General features: G+C 42.3%; 1 protein-coding gene across 1 annotated transcript; it reads left to right on the top strand.

The window, feature by feature from the left end:
* The first annotated feature begins 9,761 nt into the window (after nt 1-9,761).
* Nucleotides 9,762-15,927, top strand: bmp2b (bone morphogenetic protein 2b). Its single transcript, XM_034580323.1, has 3 exons — nt 9,762-10,188; nt 11,161-11,528; nt 14,662-15,927. The coding sequence occupies exons 2-3, from the start codon at nt 11,174-11,176 to the stop codon at nt 15,573-15,575; spliced, it is 1,269 nt and encodes a 422-aa protein (XP_034436214.1). The 5' UTR covers nt 9,762-10,188; nt 11,161-11,173; the 3' UTR covers nt 15,576-15,927.
* The last annotated feature ends 2,460 nt before the right edge of the window (nt 15,928-18,387 follow it).

The following is an 18,387-nucleotide window of genomic DNA, read 5'->3' on the forward strand; positions in this document are numbered from 1 at the left end:
TAATCAATTTTTTCAAGCTGTCGAATTTACATAATTCAATGTTTCGGTGATTCTGAAATTAAATCCTTGACTAAATAAACTATAGGAGATTTTAAAAACAAGGAATTTTCTTGTTGAACTACATTGAATTTACATTTTTGAACCATCCAGCAGCCAAACTTTGCTCAAACACTACTGCATAAGTTCCCACAAATGTGTTGCACTTTGCTTTCTTTCTCTGTCAGTTCCTTCCAAACCAGCTCCAAGATGTTTAAGTCGGGAGACTGTGCTGCTCTTCCATCATCTGAAGCCACTGTCTAGTTCTTTTCTCCTCATATTATCTTGCTGTAGGATAATCCTCTGACCAACCAGTCTGTCTTTCTTTGCTACCTTTTTTTCTTCACCATTCTGATCTCAATAATGCATAAGAGGGTGTAGTAGCACAGTTTATTCTAACTCCACCTTTGTACAGACAATTTGTAAGCAACATAAAAAGTTGGGGCACTTTTAGGAACTATTTGTATTAACTTTCAAGGCTTGACTTCCTTATATTGCTTCAAAAAGCTGCAGGTTAACACATTTCTTATAATTTGAAAAGGTGTGCTTAAATTGTGTGCAGTTTAAGCACACAATTTAAGGACTTGAACCGCTCCTGAGATTTCAATACAAACTCTACAAAATGTGGCTGTCCTAAAACATTTGACCTTATAAGCGTATGAGTCTGAATAAGCAAGTTTTTCAGCACAATTCGCCAGCCACTGAAGGAGACCCGACCTGGCCATCTGAGGCAAAGGGACTCCACAGCAAAATGCAGCAGCGCTCCCCATAGCTTCTGTTGCTCTGTATATATTTAAGAGAATCCAAGCCATCTGGAGTATGTTTATTGTATTACAAATGACACATAATGGTAATCTGGCATGTGATGAGAGAGCGTGAATTACAGACGGGGGCACGAAACGGGTATTAACCTTCATTGGATTTCCTTTAAGGAGGACGTTTAATTTAAGGCCACATTTTATCTACCTGATTATTCATTACAATAAGCTCACCCATAACCATATGAAACAGGATAAACAGAGGAAACCGCCAATTAAATCACATTCCAGGGAAGATTGGGGGCTTACTGTATACAGAACAGTTAGTTTAGTGACATAAATATTTACACAAACTGCCACGAATTAAGACAAATGTTACCAGGAAATAGGCTACATTGTGAGGGGCCGGGAGCAAGGGTTTTTCTAAATTTACTGGCCTCTTTTGAGTCCCTATTTTTTTTTTAAACTGTTTCCCAGTTGTTTTTTTCAGAGTGAATGAAACAAGACAACTGTTGCAGATCTGTGCGAGCGCACACAATAAATCACCCTGCTTAGCGTATCCTCGTAACATGATGTGCTTTTCTTTCAGATGTTGAAAGCTTAATATGATGTGAACATTCGTTTTCCATTGACATTTACAGCAAATACCAACATGAGTAGTGTATCTCAAGCAGACGGAGAGAGAGAGAGAGAGAGAGAGAGAGAGAGAGAGAGAGAGAGAGAGAGAGAGAGAGATAGAGAGAAGAGAAAGAGAGAGAGGGAGAGATGGGCGGAGATATGAATAGTTGCATCAGACTGGCCCTAGTAGAAGTTAAAGATACATACTGCATGTCCAGGGAGTGGATGTCAGTTAAATGTTTATACAGCTGCTCTGAAGATTATTATTATCATGAAACCACACTGCTATAATGTCATTCTGTGGATGCCAGAGTACAATCAGGTCCTCCCTATAGCCTACTAGCGTCGTCTCTCCCCCTGTAAGACAGGACTGCAGTTCTGCTTGCTGAAGGCTGTATGGCTGGGCTTGGACTTAGCGCGACACCATAATAATGCGATGTGACAACGAAATGGGTTTGATTCAGTACTTTTTTGACACCACAGTTAGGAAGCGTAGTGTATGATATTGCTGTGTTATTAATGTAACTTACCCGCTGTTACCTGTTCGATTGCACTATTGCATTGTATGATGTGTTGTGTGTGTATTTTATGTCACTGAGGTGGACAATAAAGTCAATCTAATCTAATGTTGCTAAAACCCCCCCCCCCCCCCCCCAATAACTCGCATTGAATACATTTGTTGGCCACTTGGAGGCAGTAGAAACAAACCAACATTGATATACAGTATAATCACCTTTTAAAGGAATATGATGAACTAGATAGCATGAATTAGCTTCTTTCAGAGCAACATTAGCATTCATTTGTAATCAAGTTTCTGGCTACCTGATCAATGAAAATCGAAAATTCACTCTTTTAGCTCTGTTTTGGTCTCAGCCAGCTCCTCAGACAAAATATCCTACTATTTAGCATTGAAATGCACGACTATAATCACAAGCCACTTGCTGACATAAAGCTGTGGTCCATAAAATCATCACAAAACATAAAAGATCATGACGATGCTATTATTGCCATCTAAATATAGTCTAGAATTACAGCACTGTGGTTGTATGCCTCCGCCAACTGGTACAGTTTCTGTAAGTTTGTACCAAATTTGAAGACATTCCCTCAAGCTGGGCTTAAGATATCATGTTCAAGAAAAACATAAACATACTTTGTGAGGCCACCGTGGCCTTGACCTTTGACCTTTGGCTACCAAAATCAAGTGAGTTAATCATTGAATCCAAGTGAATGTTTTGTGCCAATGTGAAAGCATTCCATGATGGTGTTCCAGAGATATCACCTTCACAAGTATATAGCTGAATATTTGCTTTGTGCGGTCACCTTGACGTTTGACCTTTGGCCACCAAAATCTAATCTGTGCATCAATGAGTAGAAGTGAATATATGAACCAAATTTTAGGAAATTCTGTCAAGGCATTCTTGAGAAATAGCTTTCAGGGGAATGGGACGGACAGACGGACAATCCGAAAACAAGGCCTCCGGGCCACTGGCTTTCGCCGGCGCGAATATAATTATTTTAAGCGTTTTGCGAATTTTGACTCTCTATCGGCAAATTAACTACACATACCATTCAGTGTAGGGAGCTGGAGAAAGAGTCTATATCTGTGCTTTAAAACCCAGCATCTCAACATTTCTTAAGTACGTCATGTCTTCTGCTATGAAGTAGGCCAATGATTTAGTTATGGCTTCACCCTGACCTGCTCGCCATGATTGTTTTTCCTTTCTTATCCACTGACTCAAACAGTGTTAACTGACCTGAATCCCTGGCTGAATCGCTCTCGCTTCTTAAGACACTGCCTCACATAAAAAGGAGAGAAAACACTATCAACTCCAATGCCATGATAAATTGACTTTAGCGACACAACTTAGACCTTAATGTAGCATTTCCTGTTTCTAGTGTTTGATGTCTTGTGTGTATATTTACCCTATGACATTGTGATATACTGGCCTTGCACTGTTTGATATGAGATGCTCAGCTTTATCTAACCTTCTTACTATCTCACAAGCGATAAAACCTATTCAGTCAGCGTCATGGAACGGTTTAATCTTGTCTTGTGTTGTTGAAATGGTTTTTGGTGAAAGTGAAGAACACTTGAAGCTACTGTATGTGTAGTTTTTTATGGTTTCACACTACAGATGAAATAAACAGTATATAAAGAGTGTTGCTCTTTGAGTTTGCCTGTGAGGGTCACAACACTTCTATCACGGTATTCCTATTTGTCTTTTTGGTTTCCTGAACATTTAAAGAACCTGCAATTACAACAACTGAAACAAGCTGAATTCCACACTGCAGTTAAACTTAGCTACATATTAACATGTATAAAACTCAGAATCATTAGTAGTAAGGGAATAAAAGCTATCAGCTACTCCGGACAAATATTGCATATAAATAACTATTAATTGAAACCATCTTCCCTGGAGATGTGTCAACTCCCGGGTTCTTTCTCATGTATAGATACTTGCTAAGTGTTTTCCTTCCTTCCCCGGCCTGTAAACAGCTGCTTGTGCTTAAGCAGTAAGATGTAAATCTTGACGCTGGCTGTTTACGTAGCCCAACCTTCTAATCAGGCAGACGTATAATTGAGTGACGCGTGGTGTCTTTATGAGTGGAGCTGCATTCAAAGGGCAGATCCCTGTATTTATGTCTCTCTTTCTCTCTAAAATGGAAGTAGCTGCCTCTCATCCCGGTTAGTTCGCCAAATGGAGCATGTGTTTATACGATTTCTATTGTAAGTTGTTTAAGTGTGAGGTCCGCACAGAGCTAAACGTTTCCTACTGGTAAACTGATTTTTATAGCTGAGCGGAGCATCAGGCATCAAACGGTTTTCGCTTCATTCCGTTTGCGTAAGAAAAAGTTATAATGACATGGTATTGGCTTTAAAACAAAAGCATCTTGTAAATAAAGTCATTGTGCACATTCTTCTGATATGAGACAAGTGATAGACTTAAAAACTTAAATATAGACATCTCCTTTTTTGGTTTTAACCAAAATCTAACAAAAGTAATTTCACAATTTGATAATAACCCCCTTTCCTAATGATGATGGTAATTATAAACTGCGTATCTGGATCAAGGAGCAACCCTCACTGTCTGATCAAAGCTTCCGTGTCCCCTATTTACACAGGAAATTAAAACAAAAACAAATAAACACTGTGCCAATTATGTGCAGCTTCTAGTCAGAGACCAACCTCAACATATTTCTTCAATATTTGAAACACGCGAGCAAGGTTTGGACCCTCTCTTGTGATCTCTGAGATCCCATATAATCTGGAGGTGGACTTGTTGCTCAAATTAGTGGGTAGAGAAGTGTGCCACATGTTCAGTATCCATAAATATTGACTCTGGCTTTCTAGCTGGCCGTCTCTGACCTTGGTGGGTTTCCATTTTGGGACCAACCGACCAAGCAGTCGTGCTTCTGCTGTCAAACACATGTGGATTGATGAAGATTTTATTGGTTTCCAAATTAAAAAGACAACGTTGCCCGAGCATGGAATTAGAGGTGAGTCACTACAACAAATCGTTCCCTGGTTTTCGAGCACCATCTCTGAAGATTATCTCCTCATAGGCATGTTACTGTATGTTAGGACTACAGCTGGCTCAAGACGGAGGAATGCGAGCTCTGTGTCTAGCCAAGTTGCTGTTAACAGCAGGTGAAAGGCTAATAGTTGGATCTGCAGTGTCATCTCAGGGCTTTGTCTGCCCCCTGACTCCTGGAATGTACATGATGACAAGAGAAGGCCGCACCGTCCACATCCAGCACAACATGTGTGCACGCATACACACACACAGGGTCCATAAACATACTGCAGCATGCAAAAATATTGAGCATGAACAGGACCCTGGTGAGCAGGGGACAATAAACAGTGTCTTCTTTCCTCCTCCTCAGGATGTACGTATTAAAACGAAACACATACTATCCTAATCTCCCTCCAATAACCTCAAACATTCCCCATTGAATAGATTCATTATGCTTTTCTCCTAAGTGTTATGTATTGCACATTGTTCTCCCTTAAGGGAGTTTCCATACAAGAAAAAGATACATCAATTAGCTGAAGCAAAAGTACACAATAGTGGTCATGATAGTGCATATTATTCTTTTGGTTAGTGAAGATGGGGGATGAATGGAAGACACTGTACCAGCGAAGAAATCTGACTTTCAGATGATTAGTACAGGTGAGTGTGTGAGCCGCGTGTTTCATAAGACAAAACCTCCTCTCACTAACCAAAATTTTAGGCCTATATTGTCTTCCACTCGTCAAAGAGGGGCAATAAATTATGATGACATGGGTCAGAGCATAACATAAAGAAAAAAGAGAGAGTCGAACAGTAACTACAGATGGGACAGAGTCGAGTGATTCATGACAGAGGGTTCAGTGGTCTGAGAAATTTCAGTTTTGTTGTTCCTGAGCGCAGACCTCGAGGCCTCAGGGGGTCGGATTTAAAGACTAGTCTTATTAGTCCTTGCCGCTTGGACAAAATGATTCCCAAGAATTCCAGTTTAAGCTGATAACTACAGGCTGAGGCTAAATAATTATTGTGAGGATGTACACATGCTCTAATGAATTGTTTTTAAACCCACCTGTGGCTCCCGGGAAGACTTTGAACAAATTGCTAAGGGACCACAAAATATTTAGCTCAAGTCAGCTGAGGATTATCATAATAAAACTGGTAACCTTCATTGAGTTTTCCTGCAGTTGCATTGTGGTTATTTTCATCTAATAGAGCGTAACAGTGACTGCCCACGGCTCTGGTCCCGGAAGTAAATTTCCCACTCATTTTCTCCATTGATGTTTTCAGAAAATCCTTGTAAAATGTGTTCAGCCCGGAACCAGGCCGACAGGCTATGAAATTAATTGTGACCATGAAACATTTGATTCTGAGCAAAATAAAAAAAAACAAGACTGTGTAGATAATTATTTTAAGAGTGAAGAAACTACGCATCCCATAAACCATTGCGAATGATCCCTTTCCAAAGACTTCCACTGCTTCTTGAATGTCGTTTTCACCTCTTTGGACTCTTTTCCTCATCTCTAAAATACCACAACTTGTTAGAAAGGGAAATTATTGCGCTGTGGTGAATGTAAAGTAATGCTGAACCATCCAATATTAACCAACATGATTTTCGCAGTAGTGGTAAACACTTCCATGGTCACAGCGAGCCTCACCAATCGGAGACGTCACTATTACACTTCACATTGTAGGGCAGTGTAGCACTTCTCCATGACATGTTTTTCTTAAAACGCAGTGAATATCACACTAAGTTGATGCTTCTACAGAAGCATATAATATAATTTAACAATCTCGTAGTTTGTGGTAAGTCTACCATGGATGGTTACAATATTATGGCTGATCTCTTATCTTTGAGATGCATTAGCCAAACTAATCTAAACTAAGTGTTTACATTTTTCCACAGCAAAGGTGCCTTGGTTTATTTCCTTTTTTGTATCAAAACTTAGAAAAGACTTTTGGGATTTTTTATCACAGACGTGCTCCTTTTTTGCCTTAAAAAATGACAACCTGCTTCTTTCCTGCAGAAAGTAAAGCAAGTACAATGTTATTTATGAGTATAGAGTCATTATCTCTTCTTCAAGCTTCAGTCCATAAATACTATACTAAAACTAGTTCTTGTTAGGGAAATATTCTGGAATGGACGTTAAATGTGAGTGTGGGAAACTGCACCTTGAATGTTCTTGTTTTGACAAAACTGCATTTTCACTTGAATAATGTTTCCTCTTCCTCTTCCAAGCTATGAGTCATTGCTCTATAAAGCATCTAAAAATATTGCCGGAAGAAAAAGTTGGTAAACTTGTGTCCCGATGTGGCCGAATGGTGCACAGTGTTACAGTATTATCAAATGTCTTGACCTTGAGTTTTACACTGCGACATTTGGAGACTATTTGCTGCTATCAGGAACAAACAAATGCATGCTAGAAGGAAATAACGACACTGGTGATGACGACGGTCGCACTGGGGTTAATGCAGTCTGGCTAAGTCACATTTAACCCCTCATAGCCCTCCTCAGTAGGTCGTTCATTTCTGATTCAGATAGCATATCTTGACCTTGCCCTGTTGGGCTGCCAGGGTTTCGCTCTGTGATGTTGTTCTTTCAATCAGAATATAATTGGATCAGCGGCGGCGATTAGATAAGTGCGATGTATCTGGCTCAAAACAATGATATATATGGTATCAAAGCTGCATGATCTTCTCAAAACCACTCCAACCGTCACTGATCAAGTCCCTCAACGGCCTCGGCTAGACACATTCCACAGTGTTGGCCTGACACAAGCAGTGCCAACACACACACCTTCACATGCCCACTAGTTAAAATCACACACTTTATATACAGGAAAAAAAGAGGGAGAAAGCACTACATAAAGCCGTCTCTTTCTAATCCTCTCACTCAGGTAATTAAAGATACTCACTGCAAACGGACTGAGGCCTCATCCCCCCCAATCTACAGCTTCTAACTGAAGCCAAGCAGCGTTTACCTCCTGGGTTTGAGTTTAGAGCACTAGGTTCACCAAGTGGTGTTTTGACAACAGCCGAGACTCAACATTCACTGCCGACAGATTAACACAACAAGAGAGCAAATCCAAGCAGCATGAATGAATTAACAAGTTCTCCCACACCCTGAGTTTATGAATGACCAGAAGGTATTAATGACCGAATGAAGAGTGGAATAGATTTATTGGGGAAATTGGAATAAAGTTTATGACACTAAGAGTTACTTGTAATTGATTTTATTGATTAACTAAAAAAAAAAAAAGACAGAAGAGATTCACAAAAACTGTATACAATGAAAAGTTTTTGGATCCGTGTAGAGGAGAGACCGAGGAACTTGCACACTGCCAGTCAGGTAATGGGACACACCTACGGGCCACTCTGTATTTTAATTGCTAAGTGGATGATCTGGGATTATCCCTCATAAAATGTAACTGTCCTGAATAGAAACAAAGATATCTTGTGATCTCTGCGGGATTTAATCTATTGCCATCTCTGCAAAGAAAACAGGCCCGGTGCTTTGCCTATAAACACAGCCGCCTGCCCCACCATCATCACCTAATGGAAGTCACTAGAGGGAATCAGAGGGGGCCTTTCTTATGGAGATGACCCGACCATTAATGCTTTTGACTACACCCCGCAGGCTAAAAACAACCGAGCAAAGTTTCTCTCACCCCTCTGAGAGCCACTGAGAGCTTGCGCTGAACAAATGCGGCAGGGACTCTCCTAAGCATGCATGAATCTTTCTGCATAAATGAAAATCGTTTTACACATGTTAAAATATGATATGCACCATATGTATCTGGCCAAGGTGGATCTTTAGGCATGATTTAGTGAGCACAGAGTTTAAGAGTATGGAGTTTCAAGAGGGAAAAAAAGTATTGTCTTCCTGGGAAATTGATGGGGTTTGTGTTGAGACAACCTCACTTTGCTCACACGCAGTATTGCAGTATTGCAGATATAAGACACCGACACGTGTTGCCAAAATCTGCCACCGATATTTTGATAAAGTGCCGTGAATTTGGAATGCAATGAAAAGATTAATCCAGCCAGGAGGAAGCGTGAATAAATCAACTGTGATGTCAGACACACACGAACAAGCACCCACACACAGTGCATTTCAGCAGGAGGATGTGATAGTTCCTTCGCGGGGTCCAATCTAAAACCACAAAAGCAAGAAATAGCAATGACGTTATCTATTAGCCTCATTCCAAAATCGACATTTGTTTGATCCGGATATTAACACCACATGATGGATTATCTGTTCATTGGAGAAAAAAGCATGTGTTTTTTGCTGTGTGTGGTCAAATTTGGAGGATCTTTATGTTATTTTAAGTTATTTAAAAGTATGAAGCAACTGCTATACCTATAAATGGAAAAATCACCCCAAAACAAACAACTAAAAGCAACAGTATGGGTTTGCATGTTGACTTAACAACTATTTTTATGGTGTGAATTTCCAGGAAATGTACAGACACCAGAGAAGCAGAGTAGTTGGTATTGAGGATACATTTTCTTATTTTAAATATATGTGCTTAAAGAGTTACTGGGATAGGGGGTGGTGGGCTGGGCATGAGATTGTAAAAGTGACTTTTTCAATAGTTTTCACTCTTATGACCCAGTCAATTGCAAAGAAACTTCATTTGAGGGTGTCCATGAGAGAATCTTACCAAAAATGGGGTTCCCTGGCTCTAATGTGTGCTTATTTGGCATGCGTTAAAGTCTGGAGCTTCTGGGCTAGTGGTCCGCAGGAGGTGCTTTATAGTGGACGAATGATTGACAGCCCCTCGGTGACATCACTGTACGACAAAAAGAGTCGCTGGGGGAAGAGAAGGCACCAATCAATTGAACCAGTGCAGTGTGGCGCACTGAGCAGAGGCGACGCGGCTCCTCGCACTAGCAGCAACAGGGTCCAACGGAGCGACACTTGGAGTGGAGGGCGCGTATCTCTCTCCAAAAACTTTTTTTACGCCAGCGACTTGTTCTCTGTTTGAAGATGTTCAGCCAAGATGCTTTATACTTAGATCGCTCCTGTCTTCGCGAGCCCGCTTCCTCATAGAGCTCACATAACTTTTCTTCTCCTTCGTTCCGTACCGACGGAGACCTATAACCCGAACTTGCATCTGGTGAGAAGTATGTGCGAGAGGCGATCGGCGACGGGCACGGACTCTCTTCGGTCCCCCAAGAAGAAGCAGCGTGGATTAAACACGAATTAATGTGGAATTTAGCGGAGCCCAAAGGTGGAACGACGACCAGACACAGCGCTTCCTCGTCAGGTAAAATACGGCTGATGTTTTATTGAAACTATTAAAAGTATCCCCCAGAAGCTAAATCTTAATATCAGCAGATATAAAATAACTTTCTTTGTGGGGGGGGAAACTGTATTTTAAAGATGCAAACCGTCACTTCTTCTCCTATGTGGCTTCTGGGTGTGTGCGTAAAAGTTAAAGCGTTCCCAATTAAACCTCGGGGAATACGCTAAGAAAGTTTTAAAAAGTTGTGTCTTTGGAGATTGTGATACTCAGATGATATACTTGGTTTATTGATGTCCCCTGTCCCGGGCTACATCTGGCCCTGGTACGCACGTCAGATCTAACACCTGCGAGCCTCTTGAAGTAACTCTATCCCTTATGATTATACATGACCGTCAAAGCCTCTGCAAATAGAGGCTTGCAGCACCGTCTGTGCGCCTTCTCCTGCCGCTGTGTGCCCCTGCTCCTTCTCCTCACCACATTCTTTCATGCTTCTTCTTGTGATCTTCACAGCTATGCAGACCTGAATTCCCCTTCCTTTCATTTCATTTCTCCAAACATGATTTCTTTTCCTTTCTAACCGGATACCCTTTAAAAAAAAAAAGAAGAAAATCTGAAATCCTCTTTGATTTGTCATTCCACCTCTGCTTTTTTTTTTTTTATTTGTTCTTCTCTTCCACTGCCTCCTCACCTTGATATTTTCATGTTTCTGCTCATGTTAAGATCAATCCTCTGCTTCACTTAGACGCGCTGTATTGCCGACGGGCTTGCTGTCCACAGCCCCCCCACCCCCCCCCCCCTCTCCCTCCCTCTCTTTTTGTTCTACTTCAAAGTGAAGAGGTGTCTTCCCTTTTTAACCTGCTCTCCTTCAATCATTCCTACTGTATGGAGGGATCACACACAGTTTGGGGAATGCCGCAGTGAAGCCTCCGCCGTGTCTACCTCATGTCAATACCTCAGCGCCAGTGTATTGACAGAAACCAACTTTCTCCACAGGGACTGACTGATCATGGTCGCCGTGGTCCGCTCTTTCATGGTACTGCTGATCGCTCAGGTGTTGCTGGAAGGTGCTACGGGACTTATCCCCGAGGTCGGCCGGAGGAAATACAGCGAGTCCGGGAAGCAGAGCCCCGAGCGGTCGGAGAGCTTCCTCAACGAGTTCGAGCTGCGGCTTCTCAACATGTTTGGACTGAGGCGCAGGCCGACGCCGAGCAAGCAAGCGGTGGTGCCGCAGTACATGGTGGACCTTTACCGCATGCACTCAGCAAACGGAGACCACAGCACTAAACGGCCCAAGAGCATGGGGAAGCACGCAGATAGAGCCGCCAGCAAGGCCAACACGATTAGAAGCTTTCACCATGAAGGTATGTATTAGTGACATACCTTTACCTGTCAGCCGGAGAGCTCATAGCTCTCTCAGACAACCCAAACCTATATTTAAGCATGACTCAGTGCCTCAACACTGAACTCAGTCTTCACTGTTTTATGTATGGTTAGTCATTTACAGGTGACACGCGTCCAAGTTATTTGTGACTCTTAAATAAGTTTTGGGGGGCAGCTGAAAAAGTCACTGATAGGATTTACAAACAAGCATCTCATGCGTAATCAGCCGAAATTAACGTTATATGAAGTGATGCAACCTTTAAGCAAACATTGCCCCTGCGGAGCTGTCACTGGCTTCAGAAACATCAAGGCGCGGTGGTTTCCCTGGGGTAATTTGTTTCTTAATAATTGATGGTGTTTGCGTGGGCTCTGAAAACAGTTTTTCCAGACACGCACCGCAGGAGCAGGATAAAGGGCGGTGTGCCTTCGCACAGGTGATAGTCATCACCCCGTAACTTCAATAACACACGACGTGACATTATACTAACACGCATTATGACAAAGTTATCCTGTCAGACTGAATTCTGAGTCATTTTTTAACAGGGCTGAAATTAGTGCGTGGTGAAGGAGGAGGAGGAGGAGGGCTTGCGCTCCTTATTCTTTCCAAATCACCCCTCTCTCCGCGCTGTGCGCCATTACGCACGTTCCAATAACACCATAATAGCTCACTTAGTTTATATGCTGGGTACCCGCTGATTGTTGAATTCAGTGTTTCAGTTTAATTGCATCTTACGTCCATGGCAACACATGCTGCTCAGATGAATAAGGATCACACACAACGTTTATAGGGCCTGGGTTAAGTGCATTATAGTTCACCAGTCATACACTACGTGTTTATACAAGGTCATTTATTTGGGACAGTGCACGTTAATAAACAGTGCTGTAAATGCACCACAGTTAGCCAACAGGCTATTTCTCATGTGCAAGTGGGTTATTCTAAACTGTCTTAAATAATCCAACAGGTGACATTTAAATACGACTAATGCTTTATTTATATACTATTAAGTTCAAGGAAACAGAGCGCTTCGTCTATTCATAGTGTTATAATTTTATGTATGATTAAAAAGATCAAAGCATCTGCTGTTAAACATAAACTGACTGTATCAACCATTCAATCTCCTGCAGCCTATGTGCTGGTTTTTACAATATACAAGTTACTGCGTCCATAGGGGCTCTACACAAAGTTCTTATACAGAGTCTTAAGTGTTTGAGTGGGGAAGTTTCCATCAGGGGTGAGTCAGAGGGGTGGCTGAGTGGTTGCTTGGGTGCTCTCCAGAGGCCGAGTGCAATGACACCCAGTGGCTACATTGACACACTACAAACAAGCCTGGCCCGGGCAGCCAGCCCGAGTGAGTGCTCCCCTGCCCACTACTGGAAACGTCTGCCCATGGCCAGCACACACCTTGACACCACTAGCCATTACAAATGTGTTCAAACTGCGTAAACATGCGCCCCCCCCCCCCCCCCCCCCCCCCCGGCTCTTTCATCCTACGCTAACAGAGCTGAAGGATTGTTAGTCTTTGTCAAGCGCTGTTAAATTATTGGCTTCAGTCCAAGCATGTATCTACAGATGTAAGTTCAGCACATCAAAGCTCTAATCATTCATCACATCTCACTGCTGATATTAATTTCACTCAGATAATTAGTTTCACTGCTATCAGTTTTCAAAAATGAGCATTTTTCCGTGCCAAATTGAACATTTCTACTATTACACAGGAAGTGGCTGCCAGAAACAGGTCTGTGATGAATGACCCAACATTAGCCTTTATCTTTTGTTTTGGCATGGAGTGCAAAAAGAAATTAGGAATGTTGATACACTCATATCTGTGGTTCACACGTTTTTGTCAAGCCTAAACTTGTTCACGCAGCCGTTCATCTAAAGGGAGACAGACAGGGAGAAGAGTGAGAGCGCTCCTGCAGAAAGAGACAGAGAAACAAGCGACAGAGGAGACAGAATGAAAAGAGGATTTGGGGCTAAGAGAACAGAGGAAGAAGGAGATTTGGGAAGCTGGGGAAAGGAAGAAAGAGGGGGATTGGGGACAGACCAGAGGGAACGAGAGACGGGGGGCTTTCCCACACCAAATGAGGAGTGATATGCCTAATTGAGGTCTTTGTACCTCTGGAGAGAGGTTTAGGATGAGATGGTGGAATTTCCTAACTGCCTCCTTTGAAAAGGCTCAGAGTTCAAAGTTTGTGTTTATGTTAGCTCACCAAAAAAAGATTAAAAAGTGCGTCTACACATCATCTATGATCTTCATAAAGTGAGAGTTCAAAGTGGCACTGCATTAAAGAAAATTGCAGCTTTTACAAAGATTTCTATCATTCACAGTACAGTCAGGACAGATGTCTTAGATGCACTTTCAGGGATGATAGCATTTCCTGACTTTGAACTGTAAAGAGTTCAAACTGTTGATATCAAACATTGTGCAGCCACATTTTCCTTTGGGGTCTATACATTTTTCTCTAGATCACAATAAATATTACCAGCTTTTAACAATACCATATTTACAAGTGGTATTAGAGCTGGCTCTTCCTGTATATTAGCCTTAACCTAATCAATACTAAACAGGTTTCTATATACTTTTTTGTCTATAAAGATTTTTGATTTCCATGTGCACTTATGGAAATTGTATGCAGCAGTCAGTTCACATCAGGCATGTTTGATCTTATAAATAGATGGAAGCATCCTGCTTTCATCTTCTGACATGTAAGCAGGTAAATTTATGAGCATGACACTAATGCTGTTATTACATCGCCATGATAATTTGTCTGCTATTACTCAGTCAAACATGCAAAGTGTTGTGCCTGCATGACAATGCCCCACACCCACTCACTACAAACACGTGGCAGCTTGGCTGACTGCACAAAAAGAAGGCTGCAAGTTGTAAGTGTGTGAGTGGGAGAGGGAGCAAAAGAAACCATGGGAGAAACCATCCTTTCATGGTTTCATACATCATTCCATGCTCACAGGGGAACCATAAAACTGACAAGGCTTTAATCCTAGAAGTTGCTTCCCATTATTGTACCATGCATAACTGCTTTGTTTCATCTTTGGCATGCATTTCACACCCCTATCGTCTTACAATATGTTCGCCTCTTTTCTGTCTTTTGTAGAGTCTATGGAGGCCCTGGCCAGCCTGAAAGGCAAAACAACCCAGCAGTTCTACTTCAACCTCACTTCTATCCCTGATGAGGAGCTAATCACTTCTGCGGAGCTACGCATCTACAGGGATCAGGTCATGGGAGCAGCAGCCCCAAACATCAGCTCCAGAAACAGCACTACTAGCGATAGTGGTCCTGCTGGTGGCTTCCATCGAATCAACATTTATGAGATATTCAGAGTTCCTGCCACTCATGGCAGGGAACCTCTAGCACGTCTGCTGGACACTCGGCTAGTGCAGGACTCTTTAAGCCGCTGGGAGAGCTTTGATGTCAGTCCCGCTGTATCTCAGTGGACCTCCGGCAAAGGCCACAACCATGGCTTCATGGTGGAGGTACTTCACCCAGAGCAAGGGGCGATGGATGGGGAGCATGCTAAGAAGCGTAGTAAGCATGTCAGGGTGAGCCGGTCCCTGCACCAGGACCAGGACTCTTGGCCACAGGCTCGGCCCTTGCTGGTGACGTATGGCCACGACGGCCGCGGGGACTCAGTGCTCCACACACGAGAAAAACGTCAAGCAGCCCTCCGCAAACAACGCAGAAAGCAACAGCACAAGGCAAGCTGCAAGAGGCATGCCCTGTATGTGGACTTCAGTGATGTTGGCTGGAATGAGTGGATAGTGGCACCCCCTGGTTACCACGCCTTTTATTGCCAAGGGGAATGTCCATTCCCCCTTGCAGACCACCTCAATTCTACCAATCATGCCATTGTGCAGACGCTGGTCAACTCAGTCAACTCAAACATCCCCAGAGCGTGTTGTGTGCCCACTGACCTCAGCCCCATCTCCCTGCTCTACCTGGATGAATATGAGAAGGTCATCCTGAAAAACTACCAGGACATGGTTGTGGAGGGGTGTGGCTGCCGGTGAGCAACGGACAGTGGGATGGAGAGAAAGCGGGAGTGGGAAAGAAAGACTGAAAGGTTATTATGGACACCCGGTTTCCCAATGAAGACGTTTATTTATATGAAAGATAGACAAAAAAGAGCTATTGTGGAAGAAGAAAAAAAACTATATATGAATATATTTATGTCTACGTAAAGTTGGGAAAAATAAATATTTTAATCAGAGGAATATTCCTTTACTGGTTTTGAAAATGTATTTCTGATGTACATTTCGAAATGGGTGCAATACCACATGAAGTATAATGCTCAGATTTTTATTTTGTATTTATTTCTATTATAACCACTTTATTTGTAAATAAATGTGTATTTATCATGAAAAAAAACATGGTCATTCCGATTTTCCAACATCAGCTACAGGGAACCTCACTCGCTGTTGATGTATCTGTGACAGGGGCCAACATGAGCGTCTGACATGAACAGGAGAGAGTTTCGAATTCTGACAGAAATTAGCTGCAAAAATATAACACATGGCAAGAGGCTCACACTGCACTGATTGCAAACCAAGCATTGAACTCTTTTGGTAAATGTAACTGGAAACCAACAACAACAGAAGCGAAACGAGGAAAGTGACGGGGGCAGGTCAGGGTGCCACTGGTGTAATGAACTGTAGTAGGGCGTAGGGTCACGGGACGGGAGTGACAAGTTACAAGCTCACAAATGTGATAGACTCCCAGGGGAGGATTAGAAAAACACCAGAGCATGTTTTCATGCAGCACATCTCACTGCAAAGATCCATGGGAAGGAACTTCCAAAAGCTAGCTTGTTTTTTCAGTTCCGAACCAATATTACAGATTTTTCTTTTTTTAAAGAAAAACTACAGCATTTCTGAAAGAGGTCTTACAGGGCACAAGGTTTACTTATCATGAGATTTGAGAATGAAAGATTGCGAACTATGGCAGCCAGACAACAGACCTTCAGCAAGAACAGAGCCTACTGACACTTTAATTATTTAAGACAAACAAACACACACCTGCACCTGTCCACACGCTGCACATGCTCAAACAGATTCTGCTCCACTTTGGCTGCCTTCCTTTGTCATTTCTGAATCATAAGGCGTTGATGTGTTTTGGGCTGAAAGATAAAACAAAAACAAGGTATATTTCACTCTGAAGCAGCAGATAATGAATTGCAACAGAAACAATACCAAAGATTGACACAAAAAAAAAGCTAAAGAGTCACATTTTAGTCACTAAGACAGTTGGAATAGCTGGCTGGCTAAAACAATACATATGACATGTTGTGATAAGACAGTTTGAAGTGTTAACACCTGAGTCAATAGCATTATTCTGCAGTGTTTGCAGTGGAAACAATATAATAGGTTAGACCCAAACTGCCCTAGAAAACGACATCAAAATTCATAATGCAGCCACAATAGCAGATCAGATAATGAGAGGGAGAAGAGAAACATAGACCAAGAGTTCTGTCTGACTGCGTTTTCTGCTGTGTTTGCATTAGAAAGGACTTGGAGGGATCACAAGGCAGCTCAAAATGCTCTAAATAGAATGTTTTTTATGTGAGCGCACATTGGGACCGTGGAATGTTGGTTTTCAATCTCAGACACATGCATACGCTTGCATGGAAAACCAACATGGTTGTTTTTTCAATCATCTATTCAAGGGTTTCCTGGTGGGCTTTTTCTCTTCAAAAACAAATGTGCATTGAACAAAGATACGCTTGTTACTTATATAGGAAATGTAAATCAAAACATTTCGGAGGAGCCATGAGACTTTATTCACGGGCAGTAAAAACACTGAAATTTTTTTCGCGGGCCTCAGATCGCGTCTGTTTACTCATTCTTATCCTCCAAGGGTGTGCAGCACCAGTTTACTCCAGATGATGCAACGATCCAATTATTTCATTCTCTCCCAACATGCACACAAAAGATCCACATACACACACATGCACCTCCTCCTTTCCTACCACAGCTCAGTTTCAATCTTCTGCATGTGTTATTTTATTCTACCTTGCATCTCCACCCCCCTTGGTCCCATCTGGTGTCCATTTCTCCTCTGCGGATCCCACCATACCACAGCCCCGCATATGGGCTGCACATACCTCTGTCAGTAGCAGCACCGTTTTAATGGACTTCGGGGGGAAGTCACTTCACTGGCAGACTTAATTAACATTTGATAAAAAAATCTTTAGACCCTCCCCCGCCCCCCCCCACACACAAAAAAATAAGAAATTGCCAAGAGTTTCTGGAGTGGCGTGGGGGATATTTTTCGCATAAAAAAAGTGTGAGATTTAGTGGTTTTCCTTTATAGTTCCAGTCCATAAACCTTTCATTGGGTTGGGTGGAAATACTGCTCACTGGGAGGGTGACACATGGGAAGCATGGCTGAAACGCCCCTCCCGCACCCCATCCAAGCTGAACTGGGTTCCATTTGTACTGTGAGTTGGCCAGTGTTCTTCCGAAAATCTGGGGTTTCTTGTTTTAGAGCCACATTACTATCAGGCAGCTCCTCAGGGACCACTCCTTAACTTCTCACTAAGAACAGGGGTCAGGGGTCAAAGTAATAAGGACCTATTATCTCCACCATTACTGACTGACTTCCAGGCTCATCACGTCATCACAGGCTAGTGGCTTCAAGTGTGGTCAACCACTGGTTGGGAAAGAGAACATATTTGTTTTGCAGGATCCATTCTGTTTATCCTACGTGCACAAAATGGATTGTAAAAATTATTTAAAGACATGAAAGAAGTCACGATGAGCTAAAAAAAAAAGAAAAAACAAGTCTGTGTGTGACTGTGTACTCCACGATTTAGTTATAAAAGCG

The sequence above is a fragment of the Hippoglossus hippoglossus genome, chromosome 24 (assembly GCF_009819705.1).
Source record: "Hippoglossus hippoglossus isolate fHipHip1 chromosome 24, fHipHip1.pri, whole genome shotgun sequence".
Lineage (NCBI taxonomy): Eukaryota > Metazoa > Chordata > Actinopteri > Pleuronectiformes > Pleuronectidae > Hippoglossus > Hippoglossus hippoglossus.